General features: G+C 48.5%; 1 protein-coding gene across 1 annotated transcript in view; it reads right to left on the reverse strand.

Annotated features, from left to right (window-relative positions):
• Nucleotides 1-4,984: 4,984 nt before the first annotated feature.
• Nucleotides 4,985-25,203, reverse strand: part of LOC139047869 (putative phospholipase B-like 2) — a 40,820-nt gene continuing 20,601 nt past the window's right edge. The window contains exons 5-10 of the mRNA XM_070522019.1: nucleotides 15,770-15,930; nucleotides 9,197-9,289; nucleotides 7,866-7,937; nucleotides 7,218-7,370; nucleotides 6,498-6,657; nucleotides 4,985-5,226 (exon numbers count right to left, since the gene is read on the reverse strand). Coding sequence (XP_070378120.1) covers nucleotides 5,035-5,226; nucleotides 6,498-6,657; nucleotides 7,218-7,370; nucleotides 7,866-7,937; nucleotides 9,197-9,289; nucleotides 15,770-15,930 — 831 coding nt within the window. The 3' untranslated portion in view covers nucleotides 4,985-5,034. The remainder of the gene's footprint in view (nucleotides 5,227-6,497; nucleotides 6,658-7,217; nucleotides 7,371-7,865; nucleotides 7,938-9,196; nucleotides 9,290-15,769; nucleotides 15,931-25,203) is intronic.

Here is a 25,203-nt window from a genome sequence, read left to right on the forward strand (position 1 = left end):
CAGTACGTGTAGCGACCTTCATCTGTTGACTACCACTCTGGTTGTCTACCACTCACGTTGACTACCACTCTACATACACGCAGACGCACCAACAAAGGAATGCAGGGTCGACCGAAGCAGATTACGATGGCACGCACGCAGAAACAAGCGCGGTCAGGCACGGTCGCGGACGCTGCGAAGGAACGAAGCGGAGTTGACGTCACAACACCGCGGTTTCCGGTCTCCGCTCCGCTCCGCTCGCTCACTCAAAGGGGGGCGGAGCTACAGCGCAATTTCAACCGACGATTACGTCGCTCCTAATTGAAATAAAACCAAATTTTACCTACATGGTTTATAAGGTTCTCGCATCCGTATATGAGCGTCTTATTGAATTCGACAGACTCTTCAGCTTCCCTTTAAGCAATGTACATGCGCTCACCGATGCTAGCACTCATCACGCAAGCGTTATCATCGCAATGGCCATCGCTAGCACTCGGGCATAGCCTCGTGTACGGCCCTCAGATGTGTCCCGAGTTTCGCCGACAGCCGTTTTCCTTGCTTGCGCGAAGGACAGCTTCTATACCTCGCCATGACACAGGCGTCCAGTGCCAAGTGCTCGCACTGGCCTTTGAAATAAGATTACAGGCTCTACCCAAACAGGAACTGAATAAACAGATTATTTGCTAATAGTACTTTTGTTCTAATAGTCATGAGTCTACGTAGCGCAAATTTTGCACGTGTTCTCTGCACTTTTCGCCATGCCCGGTTTTCTTTTTCTATTTTTTTTTCTGCTGAATTTGAAGGCTTTCGAGCACACGCGTGCTATTGCGTATGCAAGGGCGGAAACGCTTCTAAAAAAAACGGGTGGAAGCACTGCTCAATCGGCTGCAACGTACCGCTACAAGCAGGCGGCAATAACTGAAGTAATTTTCCAGAGTACGACCATTACTTGAAAAAGAAAGTGTGCAATGTAGGGGTCCGAGCATTGGGCGAGTGCGATGATTACTCGGAGAAATACTACGTATTTTTGTACTAGAAGACCACCTAGCTATAGGAAATCACATGTTTCAAAACATCATTGAGCATCGGAACACGTGACATTCGGCTTGATGCGCGCGGCTTGGAATGCTGCAGGTCACGCCGCCGTCCGCACTTTTTGCTGCAGTCGGGGTATGTAAGGCTCGCTCATTGTTTGCTGCTAATTCTATTGTTCAGCCGGCATCGCGCGAAATAGGGCAAACACGGTACTCTGACAAATACATCACACCTCACTGCGTTGAGAAAGCAAGTTTCAAGATGTCTTTATTCTAGCCTGGGAACTAGGAGGTGGCAATGGCATGCTCTGTGTGCACTTGAAGAACGCTTCCACAGTTACCTGTGAAGAAAAGAGAGCACCCAGGAAATTTCTGGAATAATACTTTATCTCCATTTCTCCTGGGCGCAGAAAGAGAGAGAGACCGAGAGAGCAAGCAGACGAAAGGCAGGGAGGTCAACGAGAAGAGCGCCCGATTTGCTACCCTACACTGGGCGTAAAGGAAAGGGGAATAGTGGCACAATAGCCTAACCTGCTGGTTAGCAACCGTGCACGAATGGTGTACCGTGCACTGCGCTGTTTTCTTTCCTTCTTTAATTGAGTTAGCTCCCGTAGGACTACGTTGAAGGCGTAGTTGTAGACAGCAGTGCTTGAAGGAATGTGGAGTAGGTGCGGCGACAACACTGAGTCAAACACTCCAATCTGGAGAAAGAATCCATCCGCGTTTTCCTCACTTTGTAGTGCTTTGCAGCGGCTCACTTTCTAAACGTTGGAACCAACGTAAAACAGCTTGATATTTTTTCCCGCAGATGGCGCCCCTACAAGGAAATGCCTGTGAGATTTATTATTTATTGGAAGTCTCCTTTTTTTTCGAGCACTGCTTAGAAAATCTCGGGAGTGCTATTAATTACAAAACCCTGTATGGCTATGCTAGTGTGCAACACTCGTGAATTCGCGTGCACTTGATGAAGAATGTCAATTTGCATGGACCTGGCCAGCAGAAAGATTAGCTAAATGCACTGCTCAATTGTAGATTTCTCAATAAACATATGACAGCTTTGTCTCCATAGAATGGAAAGAAGGGCTTGCTACTTGATAATTGAAAATTTCAGAGTTTGAGCTTGAGTGGTTTTGCTCCTTCCTCCGTAATGCGTTACCAAGTATAGCCATAAATTGCCAATAAGAAGTAATAATAATACTGTTCATCAGAACACAAAAGAACTTTCCGTAGATGATAAGTGCATTGTAGCCTAGAAAACCACTAAATCTTATTGTCCTGAGTTCAACAAGAAGCGAGATATTCATTCAGCAACGTTTATAGCTTTTTCATATGTTTATTGGAGTCTATAGAAATTTCTAAATGCTTTACACGCTATATCTCTATATAGAAACCTTTCATAACATTTCATTTAAAGGCACAGCAAAGTTCATTTTGTTATGTTGAACAGTTTGGCCGGAAAAACGGCACAACGGTGGCTGGGACAGCAAGAACGCCGTTTTTTGCTCACACCGCTTTGATTGCCGTCAGGTAACGCTTCAGAATAGGCGGTAATACTAGCTGTCATTCAAAAGCGCAGAAAGTAACCTTTCTAATTAGATATAGCACACATCGGTGAAATCAGCGCGGAAAGCCTAATGCGTCCGGAAACAATTAATCAAATGCGGAGCACCTGACACCGGAATGAGACCGCCACCTTAGCCACGGATCAAGATTGGTGCTTGCAGATGGATAGGAACTGATGTCTCGTATCTAGACCGATTGTTAGCTTTGGCTCCCGTGGCATCACGTTCGTGGCCTTCCTCATGAAGTGTGATAAAAGGACTGCAACATCCTGTAGATGATCTCGTCACTGTTATTTGAACTATCCGTCGATGAGAGGCCCTTTAGGTGACCGCTGCAGAAATTCTTTCGCCACTTTCAAAACAGCTTTGTATCGCTGCTTTTGGTAGTTTTTAACACTAGCATACGTTCGCGCAGCACTCCTAATCAAAGGTTCTCAGGTTATCGCTCTAATATGAACATGTAGAAGGACCAATCACATTTCAGTAGCTTTCACATTGTAGTACCAACAATGAATTCGTGCTCTCCATTCAAGCTCGTTATTGATATGATTGTTATTATTGCTTGCAAACGTATGTGTATACAGTTGACGCAGATGAAAACGAGGTGTGGAGCAGACTGACAACTTTTGCGACAGGAATGATATAGAAGCATAGATATCCAAGGTATGAAAGGGGGATGGAAAGAGGAAAGGAAAAACAAGACGACCTATTGTAAAGACAAAGATAAAATCGCGTCAATGAATTGGGTGGGGCAGCAGGAAAAGAATAAACGATTACCGCAGGTCGCGCTATCAGCGACAGACTGAATAAATAAGAGAAATGACGAGTCGTCATTTGCAAGAGGGATAACATACGCTACCAAAGAAGAGATTAGTCAGTTTCTACTTGAAAGCTAAGGAGGGCGCTTTGAACCTAATCGCGCAAGACGCAGAATCAATGTTGCACAGGCACTCGTTGATCGCAGCACACCGCAGGGCCAAGACGACGCTAGTCCCTCAGTAGCGACTTGCGTTGCACAAGGAAAGCTGGACGTTGCAGTATGAGGTGCCCGAGTGCCTCGTAGGTACCACAATAAGCACCCGAATAACTGTGCACATGTCTTGGCGGTGCAAACGTACATACACCATAGTGAATTGTATTGCTCCACATTCACATTGTTCTCTGAAATCGTGAAAAATGTTTGCAAATGTCATGCTCTTGCACGCCTTGCAAACCCATTTTCTTTTGCCGCGCGTCTTTCAGGGGTCGCCGGTGAAATTATTGTCGTCGCGAGCCGCGTTTTAGAGCAAGGACAGCTTTCGCAAATTACCGCAGCAGTCACATACAATTTCTGGCACATTAGAGGCTTACACAAGCCACACTCAGCGACATTTAAGCCATGAGATCACTGCACTTTTTTTCGTTGTAGAATAAATCGTCCTGACCTGCTAATGACATACTGAAAGAGATCAGACCGACTTTATGTCTCACTATTCAAAGTAAACATGTACAGTGCTGAGCGATTGAAACGTGATACTCGGGCAGTATTGCGGCCGGTCATTCTTGCGTCACCGGTGAGGGCTCAGTTATTGCTGAGGGGGCCCAGTTGCGTAACGATGCATCAAAATTACTCTCGTTTTCATGTGACACAAACATGCATCAGCTCAATTGCCTTAGCTCTCAATACCTGCGCAAGAAAGTGCCGGCCGCCATTCAGCCTTAGTATCGCGTTACAATCGCTGTGCACTGTACATTATTTATCTGTTTCCAGGGACCGTTTAATCAGGTTATGGGGCAATGACGTTAGCCTAATTGCATTGCTTGAACTTCTGGGCGGCTGCATTTTTATGAAAAAAATTTCCCATTCCCTCTCTCAGGAACAGAAATGGCACCTATAACCTTCCTTAGAACGACAGCTGTATGTGCGGAAGGATTAACGAGTATATAGGCGTGGAAAAACTGAGTAATAAAGCAACTGTACAGCGCCGCGAGTGTGATTGTCAATTGTTCGGATGGAAAAGGAGTTTTCATTATTTATGCGCATGCTGCGTGCACTTTTGCTTTCCCACTCTGTTCCTACTTTTCTAGCTCGTTGATTGGTATTTGGTGTAGTTGTCGCTACAAATTACTTGGTAGTCAGCGTGCCGTCATGCGCGTTTCAGGCGTCGGCCCCTCTTCGCGCTGTTTCTTCACGAGATTAAGACACCGACTACGTAGTTCATATGGGTACTCTACTTTGAACTGTATATTCACTTTGCATCGAATATCGAGAAAACAAACGACCTTTAAGCTCACAGACTATATACCAATGTTCTTGCCGTTTCCACGAGTGTCGAGACATCATTATTTATTTATTTTTTCGTCGAGCAGACGACTTGAACGGCCCTTTATTAAGGAACATCATATAAAGCGCGAGAGTATGTCTTTATTTGTGTAAAGTCACCGCCCAGCCACCGAAACGCGACCGCTCCTGCCGGCCTTCAGCTGCTCGCGCTGGTGCGCCTCGCCGGTTCCCATTTGTGTTGAACAGGCTTGAACTGCCATTTGTCCGGTTGCCCGACGTGGCTGCCTCCCAGTCCGCTTGTGCTCCACTGGAACGGCGGCTGGGTCCTCCACGTGGGCCCACTCTCACCGACAAACTCCAGCGAAGGAAACAGTTCATGACTTGTCACCTGCATACGTAGAGAAACGCGTCTGAGATAGGACGATGAAAGGGGCAGCCACACTTCTTCTTTGGAGAGCGGTAACATCATGCTCATCAGCCTGGTTACGCCCACTGCAGGGAAAAGGCCTCTTCCATACTTCTCCAACCACCCCGGTCATGTACCAATTGTGGCCATGTTGTCCCTGCAAACTTCTTGATCTCATCCACCCACCTAACTTTCTGCCGCCCTCTGCTACGCTTCCCTTACGTTGGAATCCATTCCGTAACTCCGAATGACCATCGGTTATCTTCCCTCCTATTTACTTGTCCTGCCCATATGCCCATTTCTTTTTCTTGATTTCAACTAAGATTTCATTGACTCGCGTTTGTTCCCTCACCCAATCTGCCCTTTTCTTATCCCTTAACGTTACACTTATCATTCCTTCTTTCTATAGGTCGTTAACTCCATAGAACGTTAACAGGCTACGTCAATTTACGTATGCGTTCTCCAGCACGGAACTTGTTTTGTCAACTGCCGTACTTCACGCGAAGTACTAGTTCTGTGCCTCAGGGTACACAACGACACATGATTTATGATGCAATATTCCTCTACGAGCGCGTTGTGGATGCCTTGGCCACACAGAAAAGTGTCGTTTTGTATCAATCGGCCAGCTTTATTGTCTCAAAGATTAAATTATTTCATGCTTGAGTGATGAGTTACAGCCATGTACAACAAATATATGCAGAAAGTGCATTAAAAGAGGATAGAGATCAAGCTAGCCTACCAAACAAGAACAAGGTATTTCAATAGCATGAGGTTGCTCGGTTTCCTATGCCCCTCAAGAATGAATCCAAAGGTAAGGCGCGATGACAAGGTGAGAATGACATGCTAGCGTCTCCGGGCCCTTTTCAGAATGGCTGACCAGGAAATCGAGAATTATACCGTCTGTCGCAAAGGTCCCTCTCGACCAGACCAGCACTGCGACTGAGGCAACTAGGATGATCCAATAATAAAGTGCTCTGTGCTTCTCTAGGCTTCTATGACGTAATACCCAAAGCGCAAGGCAAGCAATCAGCTTTACCTCTACTATGAACGCGAGCACTTTTGCTTGCAAAAGTTTGCGACCCTGGTACCACTGGCAGTAGTCAATGCTGAAATAGAGGCCAACGTTTAACATGAATGCTTTCCTTTGTAATCATGCAGAATTGAAATCCGACCTTCGTGAAATGAAAAGCAAGTTTGCACTGTGTCAGTCCATGTAGAAAATAAAGACCTCATTTTGTATTAAAAACTGTCACCTTGGTGTCAATGCCACCGACGGCCCGCCGGTGCATCCCTGGGACATCGTACTGTCCGTTGGCGTCAAGCAGGTCAGTGCGCGCGGCGATGGCGTAGACTGGATTGTACTGTGGGGTGCAGTTGCATTGCGACAGTGGATCGTTCTTGTAGTCATTGTACCTGGGCAAATGGCACGTGAAATTGATACCAAATTTAACCTGGTAAATAAACGGGTGAATAAATCATATGAGGAGGTTGGGCATAGCTGTATGGGGAGGAGTACTTTACATTTACAATCATGACTTCAACTACAGGCTATACCGCAAAGTCGTTATGATCTGAAGCAAAAGTATATCAAAAATAAAATTCAAGACATCATTGAAAGACGTAGCTGTTGGCGTTGGAAGAACGGTGAAAAACACGCCGGTATTCCTTTCTCGAAAAGACACTAATGTGCTCCCGCGACGGTAGTGTAAACTAAGCAGCGCTTATTTGAGGAAGCTATTACTTGCGAAGGAAGGAATACGATTGCTGTCGCTATCTATTGTGGGCAAGAGACACGTTTTGTTATAAAATTGACGGTTGCTTTATACGCAGAAGGTAGTCACAACAATCTGAAAGGTATTTTGGAACATACAAATACCCAAAAAGAAAGCCAAATTTCGCTGCTGCGCTCGTGTTCTTAGTTAACGGCCAACCAGCTTCGCCAGGTGCGTTTCCCGGCACAGCCTTGCACTTACCTCAGGTATGCCACAACGGAGTCCATGTCTGTAAGATTGCCATGGTCTCTCTGGAACATCTTGGCACGGGGGCTGTTCTCGTAGGAGTAGTAGTCGCCATATTTCTCCACACTTTCTGGTTGCGATGTCATTTCAAATACTTCAGGAAAATATCTGAAAATGAGAAAAATGGAATTCCCTTAATTCCATGCCACGGAAACAAGTGACTACAGGCAACGCAGATGCATTAGGTCTAAAGCTGTGTTTCATACTGACTGCCGTCTCAACCTAATAATACTTGACGTGTCTGAAAAAGAAATAAAGTTCTTGAAGAAATACCTGCTAACTTCTTCCAGATGAACTTGCCTTTAGGGCTTACATCAATTTAAATTTGTCAGTTATCACTACCGCAAACAAAAACGAAGCTTTAGACCAAAGCGACTAATTTACTGACATATGGTACACATATGGTGATAAGTAATCCGTGTTCGTTTCGCGCTCTCACTATAGTTCTGATTCCACGGGAAAGAAAAATAATTTCAAAAGACGTCACTTTTACACACAGCATAAGTATTCCACAATACACGAACAAGTCAGCATTTTTTTTCTGTGCTCTTTTTGAATTCACTCGTAGAGACAGGAACCGCTCTGAGATAAATGAATACTCACGCCACGTTATAGCCAGCAAAATATTTGCTGTCTCCAAGCACATGACTTATGTCTTCAAATTTGGCAATGCCCCTGAAAGTACATAACATCACCGCAGTGTCATCAACGCAAAAACTCTACTGGAAGTATCTTTGATGCTAATCCATTTTTGTCCACAAACTGGAGTGCCACTTCAATGATTGCTAAATGAAGTGTCCTGCACATGTTATTCGACTTTCTGCATTTATTTTGAATATTTGATTTTTGTTTTTTTCTTGTTCTCTTTCCTACAATTAAAGGAACCGCCTACTTGGACCATAGGAGATGTTCGCTGTATGCATAACATAAAAGTGAAATGAAATAACAAACCTCAAACGGACCAACAGAAGTATGAGCAAACATGATAAATATGCAATTTAAAATGTGATGAACGTTCTCGTCCTGTAAATGGTACAAGCACTTAAAGAAAGACCAGGCGGACTCAAGGTATACCTCGTAGGATATGCAACCTTTAGTCCCATTCAGTAGACCATTATCTCTTAAGCGGCCCGCTCCCCAACTGCCCAACGTTTGGTCCCATCCTTACTGTGGGATATGGTATACATATATCGAGATACCTACACAATACTATGGTTTTTATGAAAGCCCCTCAGTTCAGCAGCCATTGTAGCAACACGGCGGACCCGGTCACGAAGCACAGAATGAGCATGGCCATAAGCACGACCAATTCCACATCACAGCGGCTATACATACATCACGTCACTGCTCGAGTCACTATTGTTCCGATAGAATACCAGGCTAGATTCGCCTTTCAAACATCTCTTCTGTTTCGCGCAGGCCACCTCCCTCGTAATCGGGCTTTCCCACTCAACACGTACGCTCTGCTAGTTCGCATAAATATAGCGAGTTTTACAATGCTTTTTGCAGGAACTGAGTCCTTCAGATCATATTGCCAGAATCACGTGGGTGATGTGTTTGTGATAATTTATTGACGTGTTGATGTGTTCTCAGGAAGTCCACTTCCTGAGAACGACTAATGCAGAGTGATTCGTTGTATAAGACCACGTTTCTTTAGTCAGCAAGCGAATATTTGCTGTAATTTATGCTGCCCCTGCTATATGCTAATTTATGCTGTTAGGAGCTCTACTTCCTTCGGCAGAATACATTGTTATGGCTATTAGGTATGAGATGAAGTTACGACTATTTCGCGCACTGCCCATAATTCTTAGCAGAAAGGAATAGCTAGGCGCTTACTGCAATACGACACTAGTGTCAAGTTTTCTCTAGCATTCCTAATATAAAAGCATTTAGTGGATGACTCGGAGAAAAAAGCTAAACAATTCAGTACTCACGGCATTCGTTCCAGGAGCAAAAGTGTCCCGTCGCTGATAGGCTTTCCAGGACTGAAGAGCTTGTAGTCTAGAACTAAATTTTGACTGTTTCCTCTGCAGGGAATAAAAGCGCAAGGCCATTTCGGACTGATAGCACTGCGCACACTCCTACGTCGATAAGTTAATGCAAGAAAAAAGCGAAAAACTGTGTACCTGGGCACAAGCTATTCTGCCGTAAGCTCCTACTTTGCAATCCACAATGTAACAGGTGCAAAAAAAAAGGGATGAGAAGTGATTAGCATGAACAGGGAGATAGTAAACCTATATTCAGATGCTTATGTAATACTACTGTTTTTATGAAAGCCCCTAACTTCAGTAGCCATTCTAGCATCTTTACCGTGATATCGTGCGCTTAACAGACAAGTGCAACGAAATTTCTCTTGCGCTAAATGAACTATAAATTTCATAGCGTAGACTATCAAAGTAACCTTGGCAATGCCGTAGGGCTAGAACTTGCCTTAATTTCTCATTAGAAACCTTTAAACAGCTCGTAAGCAGATGACGCGAGCACCTCGCGGCGAGCGGTATTGGTGCAATATGGCAAAGGTCCGAGAACCGCACCGGGCTTCCCATAGGGAACCAGGCACATCTCTCATTCAACATTTGCTGGTTTATCGGTGTCGCTCTTGGCGTGTTCCTGGTTGTTCCGCACGTGGTACGACATTTTGAAAGGACGCCGGTGCGTTGCCTGGCCGTCACGTGTTCGAACACGTATTCGAACGCGAGCGATGTTTGCGCGATGCACAGCTCTTCGCACAGGATGGCAGAGCGCATCTTTTCTGTCCCAACTTTCAGAGCGCAAGCTTGCGCCGCGCCGAAGCAGGCAAGGGCGACGCGGACCAGCCGACGAACGCAAATTAAGCACGCAGACTGCAGTTAGAGAAGCTCATGGTTACTATACTGGCTCTAGAGGAAACGCTAGGGGAAAGAAATGACAACTGCAATGACGCTGTCATGTTGCTACGTGAATTTCATAACACGTAAAAGTCAAAATATGATGCAAACAACACGTGCCACGCATAGGCGTGCACACGGGTGGGGCGGGGAGGAGGGCAGCCGCTGCTTCTGATTGTCTAAGAGGGGCGCTAAGTGTGCCCCATACTTTTACTCGGTAGGCCGTGTCCCCTCGATCTTCAAGATTACGCCAATGCAGGCTTTTGGCGACAATGGCGGCCGAGAACACCTGATGTTGCATTCCAAGAACACTTTCCTTCCCTTCTTTATCCTCGGAAAGCTGGGGACCAAAGGCAGGCCGTTGTGAGAAGCACGGCATCGCTTCATTTTGATTACAAAGACAGCGCCAAATAAAACAACAGACGAAGGAAGGAGATACGAGACAACCACGTAGGCGCTTCGTGTGTTATTTTATTCGGCGCCGTCTTTGTAATCATGCATAACCAACTCGCCCACCAGCACGTGCTCAGTGGCTTCATATTGATTTTCGAATCGATGGCGCAGCTTCTTTTTTTTAGGACTTGACCAATGCTTCTAACGAAGGCCATTGTTAAACAGTGTATCTGCTGAAGATGGGGAACGTCAAAATGGCTATGCTTCAGGATCGGGTGCATCCAAAGAGCCGACGAATATCATTTATTAAGGGATCTGCAGTTAGTAATCCTCATCAAGAGAACCCTGTTCAAGAAAACCGTCCCGCACAAGTCACGTTTCTTGCGCACAGCATAAAAAGCCTCGTAGGAAAGTCCTGACAATAAAGAAAACTTTAAATTTATCTTAGAAAGTAAACCAATAATTAACGCGAGCTTGCTACGATAACTACTTTGAAGCTGACCCGCTGCGGTCCTATTTTTAGGTCGAGCATTTCATATTCGCTGCCGCCGCTGATAACGTGTTGTTTACTGCCCGGTGTACGGCGTGCCCTTAGAGGTAAGTACTTACACTGGAACTTGGGCTGGTGTTACCGTGTACGTTATACTGCTGTACCCAAGATCTCAAACCATGTTTTTTTTTTAAATTCAAACTTGCTAATGGTTTTCCACCTCACCTATCCAAAGGCCGGTCGCCTAGGCAAAGAGCGGTTGATTTGGCTTTGTTAGACAAGCCGGCATATCGAGCATAGACGCATGCTGTGCTTCAATGTGCCCCCGTCTAACTATAGGTAGATCGTGCTTGTTTTGGGAGCCATTAAGCCGGTATAGCACGAGTAGCAAATGGCAGGCATGCCAGGGCGGAGCGGGAGATCGCCGATAACAAGCACTGCGCGCAAGATGCGCCTTGCTGTTGCATTTCAGCGCTTTGCATGTAGCGCTAACCATCGTGGCCGACTTCACCTTGCTTCACAATTAGCACGACACCCATATAAGTTTTTCGAGAAGTGCATTCTCGTAGCCACTGCAGCGTAAGCAATCTCGGACCGCACGCCGGGCGGCAAGCTGCAACCACGCGGCCGCAGCATGCGCGAAACCACACCTACAAGCGCATCACGAAACGGTGTTCCTGTCGCGTGCTTTCTGCCCACTCGCCGTCCCCAATCCGAGTGCTGCGATACCATGGAGTGAGGGAAGCCTTCCGGAGACCCGTTTCGGCACTCCCGTAGAAAAACGTTGGCCCAAGAAAGAGTGCAAGGCGCCATACTTCAGGCAAGCTGTTCTACTTTCATACTTGCATTTGAATTTACAGAATGGACTCTTTAACGTCGAAATTAGTAACGCTAGTAGCGTGAGCTAAGCACCACAGTTCTTTTATCGCGTCATGTATGTGAGACCGGCAGTGAACTAGCTCACCGGGTGGCAGCAAATCAGCGCCTTGAGAGCAACTCACTCTAGGAGCACCTTCCTGCCATTGAGACGGGAACTGCCGGGCTGAACTCAGATACGAAGAAGACCAGCGTTCTCTAACGAAGAGTTTCAGCTGTGCACTGACTGATGACCCTTCGCGGCTGTTGCATTCCGACGTGTGTCACAGCAACAGATGCAGCAGGCTTATTCATCGTCCCATACAACCTCGTTTCAATTACTACCCGCAGAAAGAGACGGCAAGCAAAATGCGAAGGTTTTGCGCACGGTGGTTAGACGAGTTTAACTGGTCTGAATCTAGCATCGAAAGAGACACTGCGTTTAGCTTCTACTGTCGCGCTTTTCCGCAGTGGAGCGCAGCGTGGAAGGGTCATTCAGTTTCTTTATTCGTCTCCGTGGGCTTCAGCAAATGGAAAAGTTCAGGCTACAGGAAAAGTTACAAAGTCGTTTAAATAGCCTCATGTGCTGGTACTCGTACAGAAAATGCTAATCTTTAGCTGAATTCCTTGATGAGAATCATGAGCAGCGGGTCGCTTTCACAGAAGAGAAAAAGCAAAACAAACGGGAAATTCTACAACGTATTGCAGACGTTGTCATTCTACGCACGAAGAGTGGTGGGCTCCTTAGAGGCAATAACTAACGCGAGGAAAGCACCGCAAAAAGTATCTTCTTAAAGATCGTTAATCTCTTGATAGGAATACGATCATGTCCTTCAAACTCACCTAAATTATGGACCAAAAAACTCAGTGCCCTTCTACTCCATGACGAAGGATGACAAGCGAAGCTGTGTATGTGGGCCCCTTAATGACGTACTGCACCTCCGCTACGGGTCGGCCCGGCATTGTACTGTCTTCGGGATCGTCCCACGTATGGGGAGTGCTTAATGCCTGCTTCACCTTCGCCATGGGTCGGCCCGGCTTTGCACTATCTTCGGGATCACCTCGCGTATGGGGTGCGCTCAACGCCTGCTTCACCTCCGCCGCGCATCGGGTTGGTATTGCACTATCTTCGGGATCTGCCCACGTACGAGGAGTGCTTAACGACTGCTTCACCTCCGCCGCGGGTCGGTCCGTCATTTCACTATCTTCGGGATCGGTCCACGTATGGGGAGTTCTTGCTTACGATACGAAAATTTCTTTGGGGGGTAAATGTATGCAGCTTCGCTGTAAAAACGCTTTATACACCAGCAATATAGCGCAGGGCGACCTCATCGAGTCACTGCATGCTGCGAAGATGCATTCATTCACTCAATGCATAGCTATGAGACTAGAGACTATGGACACCAAGAACATCTGTCCGTTGTCATTAGTTACTTTAGTGAGGAAAAGAACCAACCCGCAGCATTTTTCACCGCAGTTCAGCCAATTTTAGTGTTGCCAGCATCTCAATATTCATGGCTCTGGAGCGTGTTCTCGGTTTTCTCAAAATCCCGTGTGCGTCAGAGAGCTGTGCTCGTTTTTATGGCACTGCGCAGGGGTGCAAGCTAAATTGCATGGAGCAAAGCAACAGGAGCAAATCGCGCTGTCTATTGTTATGCGCACGGTCAGAATCTGGCTCCCGTAGACGCTTCTTTGTCAAGAGCCGAGAACAAAATTCCTTTTGACTACTTCGGCACGCTACAGCTTGAATACAACTTTATGTAATCTAGCCCAGTGCATCACGCAATTTCTTGAACCCATGTCTTCGGCGTTAGGCACAGGGCTAAGGAAGCTGAAATCTTTGTCCACTCGAAAACTGGAAATGGGCTTGCCGTGCAGAAGCCGTCAAAGCAGTGCGGGATAACTACTGCGCGTTGTTAGACGCGGTAGTAGAGATTATAAACACCAAACAGCATCCGTAAGCGCGAGAAAAAAGCAAAAGGAGTTCTTGCATGATTGACAAGTTTCAGTTTTCTATTCTGCATGCAAATGGCTCATGCTCTGCTGCAGGTTGTCCTCAAAGTCAGCCGCAGTACACGAGGCGCTGATATGAAAGTAAACACTAGATTTCCAATAACTGACATAAATGTTTTCCGCGTCGCAAGTGGCAGCGAGTGAAGACGCTCGCGACAGATCAACCTTCGCAACGGCTGCGTTGCAGGACACAGAAAGTGAGGTTGCAACATTTACATGAACGGGGATGATTACTCGAACGCATACCAGGCGCACCCGTACATATAGGCGCAAACGTTACGTCTCTGAACGCGTCTGCTATGACTTTGCCTCTCGTTGAACGTGCAGGTCTCAGTGGTCCAAAGGATCCAACGACAAAAAGTAGAGCAAGGAGCACAGCTCCGCAAGAGAAGCCAACTAACGAAAATGGACGGTGACAGCCTTTCTTTCGATATGCGAAATACTACGTAGACTGCGGAAAAATCTGCGCATCACGTGAAGTGACGTCACGTATACAAGACCAGTGCTTATACTCAAAGGCACGCCCTTAACAGAAAATAATGAAGCGACCATGGCTTCTTTGTTCCATGGACTGATGAGCTTTTACAACGTAATTTTACATTAGCAGTGCTGGTACGCTGTCATACTCGATAATTTCTGCTGTCCGCTGTCAGTATGAGATACAACACGTGCGATGGGTTTACCGTGTGTAAAAGCATTCTTATAAAAATTCGGAATTTTCCATCGAAAGCGGGCATTTATAACAATTGGCCATCATCGAGAGAATCATTGGTTCAAAAGTGGGCACAATGACAACAATTGTGCCTGAAAGTGTAGAATATTCATTATCTTCCTCGGGCACGCGATTGTTGGGGCTGGTCAATTGAAACACATCGTGCTCGGAACTGCCAGCGTGGTAGTCTCTAGCTTTTGCCAACTTGTGCTCTGTAAGAATACTAACCAAATGAAAGTGTACCCATGGCAAGCACGACGTAGGAATTCCCGCGGGTAGCTGCGGTCTGTGCCATGGCCCTACTGCTCACGTTAGCTGCAGATGAAGACTGTGACCCCACAGTAATACTGCAATATTAATTTTACAGCGAAACTGTTAGCCTCTCGTTGGCGGACATTTTTCATGTCCATGTCCATTGACAAAAATGTGGGCCGATCCCGGAGGTGTTGTAATACTAGGTCAATCCGCGGCGGAGATGAAGCAGGCCTCAAGCAGTCAGCAAAGGGAAGCGAAAAGTGCATACACGCATTGTAATTACGCACACACAACATACAGAAGAGCATTCGTTTCAATAAAGAAAAAGCACCTAACAAGCATCCGAACGACATACTTGATGATAAGGCGCTCCTGATCACAATCCGAAGCATATATCCCTCCCCGCATGCGTTTCCCTGTAAAGATTACTGTTGCGCAAGCTGCCGCGGCGACAGTGGTTTGCGGCGTTGACAGTGACGTCACTAGGCTTTCGTATATAAGAGAACCAGCCTAGCAACTAATTTCTTTGTTGTTGCAGCACCGCTTCGGACAGTCAAGGTATAGTTAGGACTCCCGAGGAGCAATTTCAAGACGAGCAGCGACAAAGGGAAAAGGAAACGGCAATACGACCAGCGGCGACGTTCTGTTAAAATTACCGTTACTCTCATTACTACCATTACTTTACATTATCAGTACCACCATTACTCTAAAGCAATTGAGCACTGCATACCCCCCTCAGCACTTGTAGCGGTGGTTTTCAACAGCTTCGATGGGCATTCACTTTAGCAGGGCTGGGATGGAGAATCAATTGTTTGTTTTTCATCATATTTAGCTCCAAGAAACGAAGATACTCGTGTCACTTTGTGTGCCGAAAAAAATGAACCCCTCAGCCAACTGTAAGTTCTGCTCATGAAATACTCACGTTCCGCTGTTTTCCGTTGCCATTGTGCGCACCCACTCTTCACCGGACTTGGCGAGGCGAGATGAGACTGCTGCCCTTACCCATGCAAGGATTCCGCCGCTGGGAGTGACCAGCTTATGCAGCTCCTGATTGTCGTTCAACAATTGTGTCTCCGTGATAGCCTGTGTGGCGTTCATGAAATACGGTCGCATAGGCTGTGTTGCATTAACACTTTAAGTGGAACCACAATCTAGAAACGCTGAAACTTTTTCACATGAAAATTGTGGTGCTTTTTTGCTCAGGCCGCAATAGTGAGTTGCATAAATTGCATCATTAGCTAAGTTTGTGTTTGAAGGAGGACGAAGAAATGTAACAATGAACAAATACAGCTAGCAAAGTAAGGCTAAAGAAAAACAACTACAGTGGTTAAAAAATCAATGACTTACGAAATGCCGGTATTAACAAAAAGTTACAAGATAAGCTTGCCATCATTATCCTGAATGTTACTTGTCTTGGTAAGTACACCCAATAAAGGCTTTTGTGATTTGACTTGCGTCACTGTGGCTATTCGCCATCATTACAGCTTGACACTATTCTGTACTTCTCCCCTAGATTAGTCGTTTGTTTGCACAGTCTCTTCGTCATCCGAATGCTTAATCGTCCTAACTACTCTTCGCATAATGGAGACAGCGATAGCTTCGTCGAGAAGATAGAGATATCGCAAATTAAGCTCACGGCTTGCGCTCAATTGTAAAGACAGATTTAAAAAATTCACTGTTGACTACGATATCCCGTAATGCGAAAGTTGAGCGCAGCTCTATATGTGTTTTTTTTTTCGCTCTATATTGAGGCAACGCATCGATCATCGCACTGACTAGCAGAGTCGAGACGCGCGGCGCTAATACAGACCGGCCACATAGTCGCCGCTTCCCGCAAACAGCAGCTTATGAACTATGCAAGGTAGGAAAACGTCAAAGTGCCTGTTTGGTAGAATGCTTCTGGCCCTGCTCCTTGCATTTTCATCAAAATTTCCACGTTTCACGGGGACGCTGCTTCTTCCACAGCGGCAAAGGACCCGGAGCCTCCCACAGGCCCACCAAGTCCGAGGTCTGCCATGGCAAGCTCTCCGGGTAATTAGCGCACCAGATCCAGCACCAGCGAGGTCACCAGGGAGGCTGACTGCCTTGTGGCGATAAACGCGGAGTCAAATGCGGTGCCACCCGTCCAGATGTTGTCTACGGTGACATCATTGAGGAAACGAGGTACCTGGTTGAGCACCAGCGAGGACACTGAACTGTACTCGGTCACAAGCGACGACTCGTCAGATAACAACTTTGAGGCGGTGATGAGCACGAAGGCCAAAATAAGGATCCACAAGGTGTCTTCACCAACGAAGACACTAACTATGAAGGTCAAAAAAGGTAAAGCTGGCTACACAGCACCCTATTCCTGCCCAAAGACTCCTCCATTAGCCTTCGAGCACTTAACAGGCAAGCTCTCTCCCTGCTTCTCGAGGGGATCACCCCGATTTAAATGAGGGAAGTCTGATAAAACACACGAAGGAATATTCTCGCTGTGGACGCGACTAATGTAGCGCCTTGGACAGGCTTCCAAAATTAACTAATTTTGGCGGCATCAAAGTCTGAGCGATTGTACCATTGCACGCAGCCGGCATGGTGGGCGTCATCTTCTAGAATGATTTGACCATGACGAACTCGGACTTCCTAATTCTCATCAAACCCGTGATCAAAGGAGGTGTCATCACGCATATGTGCTTCACCTTGGTAACAACCACTGCGTAAAGCTGATATTCAAAGGTGATTCCATGCCTTCGCATATCCGTTGGACACTTCCGTCATGCCGTTAGGCCATTCGTCGCAAGACCGCTTCAGTGCCCTAACTGCATGAGAATGGCCATGTCAAAGGCTTCTGTGCGAACTTTACGTTTTGTCCTCGCTGCTCTGAGTCGCACGGTGCGGACGCTCGCCGCGCCACAAATCTACAGTGCGTAACTGTGATGGCTTAAATGATGCCCCAATCAATCGCTGCACGCAAATTAAGAGAAATTGCCATTCTCAAATAAATGGTTATAAACAGTTCATGCCACAAAGAAGCTGCTAAAGCTATACGATGCCGGCGAAATCGTCGATGCTACTGAACGTCATCAAAGAAATACTGACAAGTATTACTACTCTAACTGCTCGAAGTGGCCTGCAAGTGTTGGACGGGCTGAGCCCAGTCTTCGTAGCCCTCTAGTAGAACCACGGGTAACAATCACCAATCATTCCGCAAAGAGGTCATGTCCACGGTCGTGTACTCAGAGGTAGTGTACTCTAATAAAACATGCCCTAAATCTACAACGAAAGCAGCAAGCTAGTTGTGTTTATTCGTCGGGAACTTACGTCGTTCAGCATTTGCCGCCTCACGATCAAAACCAGTGCGTCTGCCTGACTGTTAACAAGAAAAATCTATTCTTCAGTCTAGCGGGTACCTGCTTATTCCCGTGAACCAGCTTGAATAGCAAGAGACTAGACACCCTGACAGCAAACCCTAGTCTATGGATTATCGCAAGAGGCTTTAACGCCCACCATCATATTTGGGGAAGCTCCAAAATTAAAGCAATAAGCCCGCAACTATCTTCATTTGAATCTGATCATGGACTGTCCCTGTTTAATGAAGGCAGTGTTACGTTTCGCCTATGACGCGCGGTGTATCCGGCGCGGATTCAACGAACGCCGGGGCTTCGTTCAAAGCGGCGGACATTTTGGCCCGTTCGGAGCGGCCACGACGCATCCCCGCCGAGCGCGTCCCGGCATGTTCAGTGCCACGTGTCTTTGTGTGTGCGTGTGTGTGTGTGTGCCCACGCTTGTCAAAGCGCGGCAGCCGGGGAGAGGAGCTCCCCCAGTGTGAAGCGAGGAGGTCTGACCGGCGCCGGCCCGGCTGATGCGTCACCTCCTTGTCCCAACGTGTCTCTCAGTCCGTCCGTCGCCGCTGTCACGTGGTGTCGTCCCGTGACCTTCCTTCTTGCCCGCGACGCCAAGAGTATAAGAGCAGCTGCCCCCGGACGCCAGGAGAGAGGCTCCGATTTCTGCTGTTGAGTAACGTGCTCTCCCGTCTCTACTTCGGTCGACCTGACCGCCCGCTCTTTGCGATGCTAGAATAAACAAGTTGTTCTGCTAGCAGTCGCCTCATGCTTTGCTGGGACCTTCGGATGCTTCCAGTGTGCCCCAGGCCGCCAGGCCAACGCTACCCTTGGGGCTTGCGACCCATTTGCAACAACGGGCGCCAACGGTCCGGTTGCAACAACAGGTGTCAGCACTGAGGTTCCGACAGCTGGTGGAAGCGCTGAGATTCCAACAGCCGGTGCCAACGGTGCGGATCAACCATCTGGTTGCCAGCGGTGAGATCGCGACAACGGAGGCCAGCAGCGAAGATATGCGGTTGACTGTATGCTGAGCAGCACAACGACCATTCGGGAGCAGTGCAACGAGCCCTGTGTGATGACTGGTTGCCTGCAGCGGAACGACTGCGCTGAATTCTTGGCTGCGAGGTTTGGTGAGTGCGGGACTTTCTTCTTCTGAGTTTTGCCAGGCTTTTGTTAGTGTCAGAAACAGAGCTGGTAATTGTGGTTGTCGTTGCTGCCGGGTTAGTTTGCGGCAAGACAATAGTAGGCAGTAGAGAAAGCAGCATTCAGAGCAGCCATGGATTTGAAGTCGTTGCGCAAACCGAAATTGTTGGAGCTTGCAAGAGAGTTGGGTCTGGATGTCTCAGACAAACTCAGAAAACCAGAACTGCTAAGGGCTATTCTTGAGTTAGGAGCTGAGGATGACGAGCTGTCGGAATGCCTTGAGACCATTGAGGAGAGGGAGACGGCAAAAAGACAGGAACGCGAACATAAAGAACAGCAACAGAGAGAGAAAGATGAGCTTGAACGAAACGAACGAAAAGAAAAAGAAGAGCGCGACCGTCAACACGCTTTGGAAATGAAGCGTCTCGAGGTGGAGATGGAACGCGCTCGTAATGGAAGTCAGGCACACGGTGCAGGAGAACGAGTATTGTTTAAAATGACTGACCTGATGCGGCCGTTTAAGCTTGGAGAGGACATTGGTTTGTTCCTGGTTAACTTTGAGCGAACGTGCGAGAAGCAGGGGTTCTCTCGGGAAACGTGGCCACAGCGCTTGCTCACTTTGTTACCCGGCGAGGCGGCCGACGTAGTCGCTCGCTTGGAGAGAGAGGAGGCAGAGGATTTCGACAAAGTGAAATCGAGTCTGCTAAAAAAGTACAGGCTGTCCCCGGAGGCGTTCCATCGGAAGTTTCGGGAAAATGAGAAAGGCAAAAGTGAGTCGTATACAGAGTTTGCCTACAGGCTTATGTCAAACATGCAGGAGTGGCTCAAAGAAGAGAAAGCGTTTGGTGACCACGAGAAAGTTCTGCAGTGTTTCGGGCTAGAACAGTTTTATAGTCGGTTACCTGAGAACGGGCGGTACTGGGTCTTGGATAGGCCAGACGTTAGTACGGTGGCTAGAGCCGCTGAGCTAGCCGAAGAGTTTGTGACGCGTCGGGCTCGCGGAGCTAAGGACGGTCAAAAGGGTGAATTTGGCTCCAAGTTTGAGAGGCCGAAGTTCACGCCCATGAGAGCAAAGGGGGACACACGTAGTGCGGATGCGAGTGAAAGCAGTCCGACCGAACGTAAGGAGACGGCGGCAACCGAAGCCGAACGCAGAAAGCGGTTCGAGACTAGGCAAGCGCGCGTGTGTTATACGTGCCAGAAGCCGGGTCACTTTTCGGCGCAGTGTCCGGAAACAAAAACAAAAGTCGTGTTTTTGTCGTTATGCAGCACTGACGAGAACATGAAGCTTCTCGAGCCTTACATGCGAGACCTCCTCGTGAACGGGAAAGAGTGCCGAGTGCTTCGCGATTCCGCAGCTACGATGGATGTAGTTCACCTCTCTTACGTAGAACCCGATATGTTCACGGGCGAGTGAGCATGGATCAAGCAAGCCGTGGAAGCTCATAGCGTGTGTCTGCCCGTAGCAAAAGTGCTTATTGAAGGACCTTTCGGAGCACTTGAGACGGAGGCGGCGGTGTCATCTATGCTGCCCCCACAATACCCGTACCTATTTTCGAACAGGTCCGATCACCTCCTGCGCGAGAAGGGGCTTTTGTTTGGTGAGGCTAGCGTTCAGGCCTTAACCAGATCGAAGGTTCGGGAGCTCGCTGCAAAGGCGGTAGTTGCGGGGCCGACGTTGTCGAACGATGAGAAAGGGTCAGAGGCGCAGCAAGCTGATATTCAGAGCACGCCCGAACTGAATAAAACTGAGTCTGTAGCGTTAAAGGCACCAGATACTGGAGCGGAAATGCCCGATGCGGGAAAGTTAGAAGAGATATCTGCAGATTTGCTCATCGCGCCTACGTCAGACGGACTTAATAGGTTGCTAAAAGTCAGCCGATCGGCTTTGATAGCCGAGCAAAAGAAGGATGGCAGCCTAGAAAACATACGCTGCATTGTCAAGGAAGGTATCGCCAAGAAAAATGCTCGCTTTGTGGAAAGAGGTGGGGTCCTGTACCGGAAGTATCTAGACCGCAGGGGAGTGGAGTTCGATCAGCTGATCGTGCCTCAATGCTATCGTCAGGATCTGTTGCGCTTGTCGCATGGGGGTTCGTGGTCCGGACACCTAGGAGTTAAGAAAACTAAGGACCGTCTCTTGCAAGAGTACTATTGGCCAGGGTGTTTTCGGGACGCAGACCACTTTGTGAAGACATGCGACACCTGTCAGCGGGTGGGCAAACCAGGGGACAAATCGAGGGCGCCGTTGAAGTTGGTACCTATCATTACGGAGCCTTTTAGACGGCTCGTTATTGACACAGTGGGACCTCTGCCGGTAACAGCCACGGGGTACAGACACATTTTGACTGTGATCTGCCCAGCGACAAAGTTCCCTGAAGCAGTGCCGCTTAAAGAACTCAGCTCAGTTGAGATAGTCAATGCACTACTGTCCATATTTGCGCGAGTTGGTTTTCCTGCGGAAATCCAATCAGATCAGGGCACAGTGTTTACTAGCGCTTTGACGACAGCCTTTCTCGAAAGGTGCGGGGTAAAGCTGCTACACAGCTCAGTGCACCACCCCCAGTCGAATTCCGTTGAGAAGCTCCACTCCGTCATGAAGCGCGTGTTGAGAGCATTGTGTTTTGAACATCAAACTGACTGGGAGCTGTGTCTGCCTGGGGCGATGTTTGCATTACGGACCGCGCCGCATGCGGCTACGGGGTTTTCGCCAGCTGAGCTGGTGTACGGTCGCTCGCTTCGGTCTCCGCTTCGCATGCTTCGAGAATCATGGGAAGGCAGGGGCGACGACCCAGTCGTGGTGGAGTACGTGCTTAAGCTCCTCGAACGCTTAAGAAGGGCACAGGAGTTGTCAGGAGAAGCAATGGCAAACGCCCAGCAGAGGGCCAAGGTTTATTATGATCGGACAGCCAGGGCCCGTCGTTTTGAGGTGGGCGATGAGGTCATGATATTGCGCACATCGCTAAAAAACAAACTCGACGTGCAGTGGGAGGGCCCAGCACGGATTGTTCAAAAACTGTCGGACGTCAACTACGTGGTCAGTCTGCCAGGAAAACGGAAAGCACAGCAAGTTTACCACTGTAATCTGCTCAAACCCTATAAGCAACGGGAAGCAGTAGTGTGTATGATGGTAAACGCTCCCGAAGAGCTTCCGGTCGAGCTTCCGGGACTAGGCTCAGTGACGAACAGGGAAGACACCGATCAAGTCATTAGTGACTTAATCAGTAAAGCACCGCTGTCGCCTGAGCAGAAAACCGAACTGCGCCAGCTCTTACAAGAGTTTCAAGGTCAGTTCTCTGAGAGGCCTGGTAGGACTTCTGTCCTTACCCATGATATAGAACTTACCTCCCCAGAGCCAGTACGATCCAAGGCGTACCGGGTGTCACCCCGCCAGCACGATATTATGGAGGCTGAGGTAAGGAAGATGCTACAGCTCGGTGTTATTGAGGCGGGTGAGAGTGATTATACCTCCCCTTTGATTTTAGTTCAGGTACCGGGCAAGGAACCTCGTCCTTGCGTCGACTACCGCAAGCTAAATTCCATAACTAAGGATCAAATTTATCCGATCCCTAACATCGAGGAGCGCCTTGAGAAAGTTAGTAGCGCTCAGTTTATTTCCACCCTAGATCTTGTCAGGGGTTATTGGCAGGTTCCACTTACAGAAGAGGCTAGTAGGTATGCGGCGTTCATTTCACCAATAGGAACATTCCGTCCTAAAGTGTTGAGTTTTGGTTTGAAGAACGCGCCATACTGTTTTTCAAGCCTCATAGATAAAGTGTTGCGGGGACAGCAAGAATTTGCTTTACCGTATTTAGACGACGTAGCGATATTCTCCGCATCCTGGTCTGAGCATATGGCACACTTGCGGGCAGTGCTAACCCGCCTACGCGAAGCGGGCTTGACAGTCAAGGCTCCCAAGTGCCAGTTAGCACAGGCCGAGGTTGCCTACCTCGGTCACGTGATTGGTCGGGGTCGTCGCCGCCCCTCTGAAATAAAGGTGGCCGCTGTGCGAGACTTTCCGCAACCGCGCACGAAGACCGATATTCGGTCGTTCTTAGGTGTCGCCGGCTACTATCAGAGGTACATCCCCAGGTACTCTGATATCGCGGCTCCCCTGACGGATGCTCTAAGAAAGACAGAGCCGCCAACAGTCGTCTGGGACGAGACAAAGGAAAGAGCTTTTTAGCGCCCTAAAGAGCGCCCTAACAAGCCAGCCCGTGCTACGATCGCCCGACTACACAAAAGGGTTCGTTGTTCAGTGCGATGCTAGTGAGCGAGGCATGGGCGTTGTACTGTGCCAACGGGAAAATGGAGAAGTAGAACACCCCGTCCTGTATGCTAGTCGTAAGCTGACCAGTCGTGAGCAGGCGTACAGCGCCACCGAGAAAGAGTGTGCGTGTCTCGTGTGGGCCGTTCAGGAATTGTCATGCTACCTAGCCGGCTCGAGGTTTATCATTGAGACGGATCACTGCCCTCTCCAATGGCTGCAGACCATCTCTCCCAAAAATGGCCGCCTCCTGCGCTGGAGCCTCGCTTTGCAACAATATTCCTTTGAGGTGCGTTACAAAAAGGGGAGTCTCAACGGTAACGCCGATGGCTTAAGTCGAAGCCCCTAACGTGGGAATCAGCCTCAAAATTGTTTGTTATTGATGTTTTTCTTCCTGAGGCAGGATTTTTACCATATTGCTTTTGTGTAGTGTTTCAAAGTGATGATGTGCTTTCTAGTGCAATTTTCCGATTTGTGGACGCATTCTGAGTGCTGCTAGACTACTGTAAGGAACTAGGCAGTAGTATAAAAGGGGAAAGAGCCTGGCATGGCTTAGTGAGGGTTGTGCCGTGCTTTCTGACTGAGCGGCTGAGTTTCGGCGTAGTTCTAACGCTTGCTGGGAACGAGAGAAAAATGAGAACTCTCCCGAAGTCACTTTGCAGTGTCCTGTGTGAACCTGAACGTGAGAACGAGGCCTTCTCGGTGCGCTGCGCTCAAGAAACGCCGAGGGACGACCGACTTCGGTTATGAGCATCATCGAGCGACATCCCTCCGGACAGCGGATGCAGTCCCCTGACAATCGGGATCTCCTTCCCCCGGCGGGGCGGTCTGTTACGCTTCGCCCATGACGCGCGGTGTATCCGGCGCGGATTCAACGAACGCCGGGGCTTCGTTCGAAGCGGCGGACATTTTGGCCCGTTCGGAGCGGCCACGACGCATCCCCGCCGAGCGCGTCCCGGCATGTTTAGTGCCACGTGTCTTTGTGTGTGCGTGTGTGTGTGTGTGCCCACGCTTGTCAAAGCGCGGCAGCCGGGGAGAGGAGCTCCCCCAGTGTGAAGCGAGGAGGTCTGACCGGCGCCGGCCCGGCTGATGCGTCACCTCCTTGTCCCAACGTGTCTCTCAGTCCGTCCGTCGCCGCTGTCACGTGGTGTCGTCCCGTGACCTTCCTTCTTGCCCGCGACGCCAAGAGTATAAGAGCAGCTGCCCCCGGACGCCAGGAGAGAGGCTCCGATTTCTTCTGTTGAGTAACGTGCTCTCCCGTCTCTCTACTTCGGTCGACCTGACCGCCCGCTCTTTGCGATGCTAGAATAAACAAGTTGTTCTGTTAGCGGTCGCCTCATGCTTTGCTGGGACCTTCGGATGCTTCCAGTGTGCCCCAGGCCGCCAGGCCAACGCTACCCTTGGGGCTTGCGACCCATTTGCAACAACGGGCGCCAACGGTCCGGTTGCAACAACAGGTGTCAGCACTGAGGTTCCGACAGCTGGTGGAAGCGCTGAGATTCCAACAGCCGGTGTCAACGGTGCGGATCAAACAGCAGACATGCCTTTCTACGAGGGTCATCGTAGAGCAGCTGCTTAATCTTGGCGTTTGTGTCACGTTGATTCGCTGAGACGCATGGGAGT

Source organism: Dermacentor albipictus, chromosome 7 (assembly GCF_038994185.2).
Source record: "Dermacentor albipictus isolate Rhodes 1998 colony chromosome 7, USDA_Dalb.pri_finalv2, whole genome shotgun sequence".
Lineage (NCBI taxonomy): Eukaryota > Metazoa > Arthropoda > Arachnida > Ixodida > Ixodidae > Dermacentor > Dermacentor albipictus.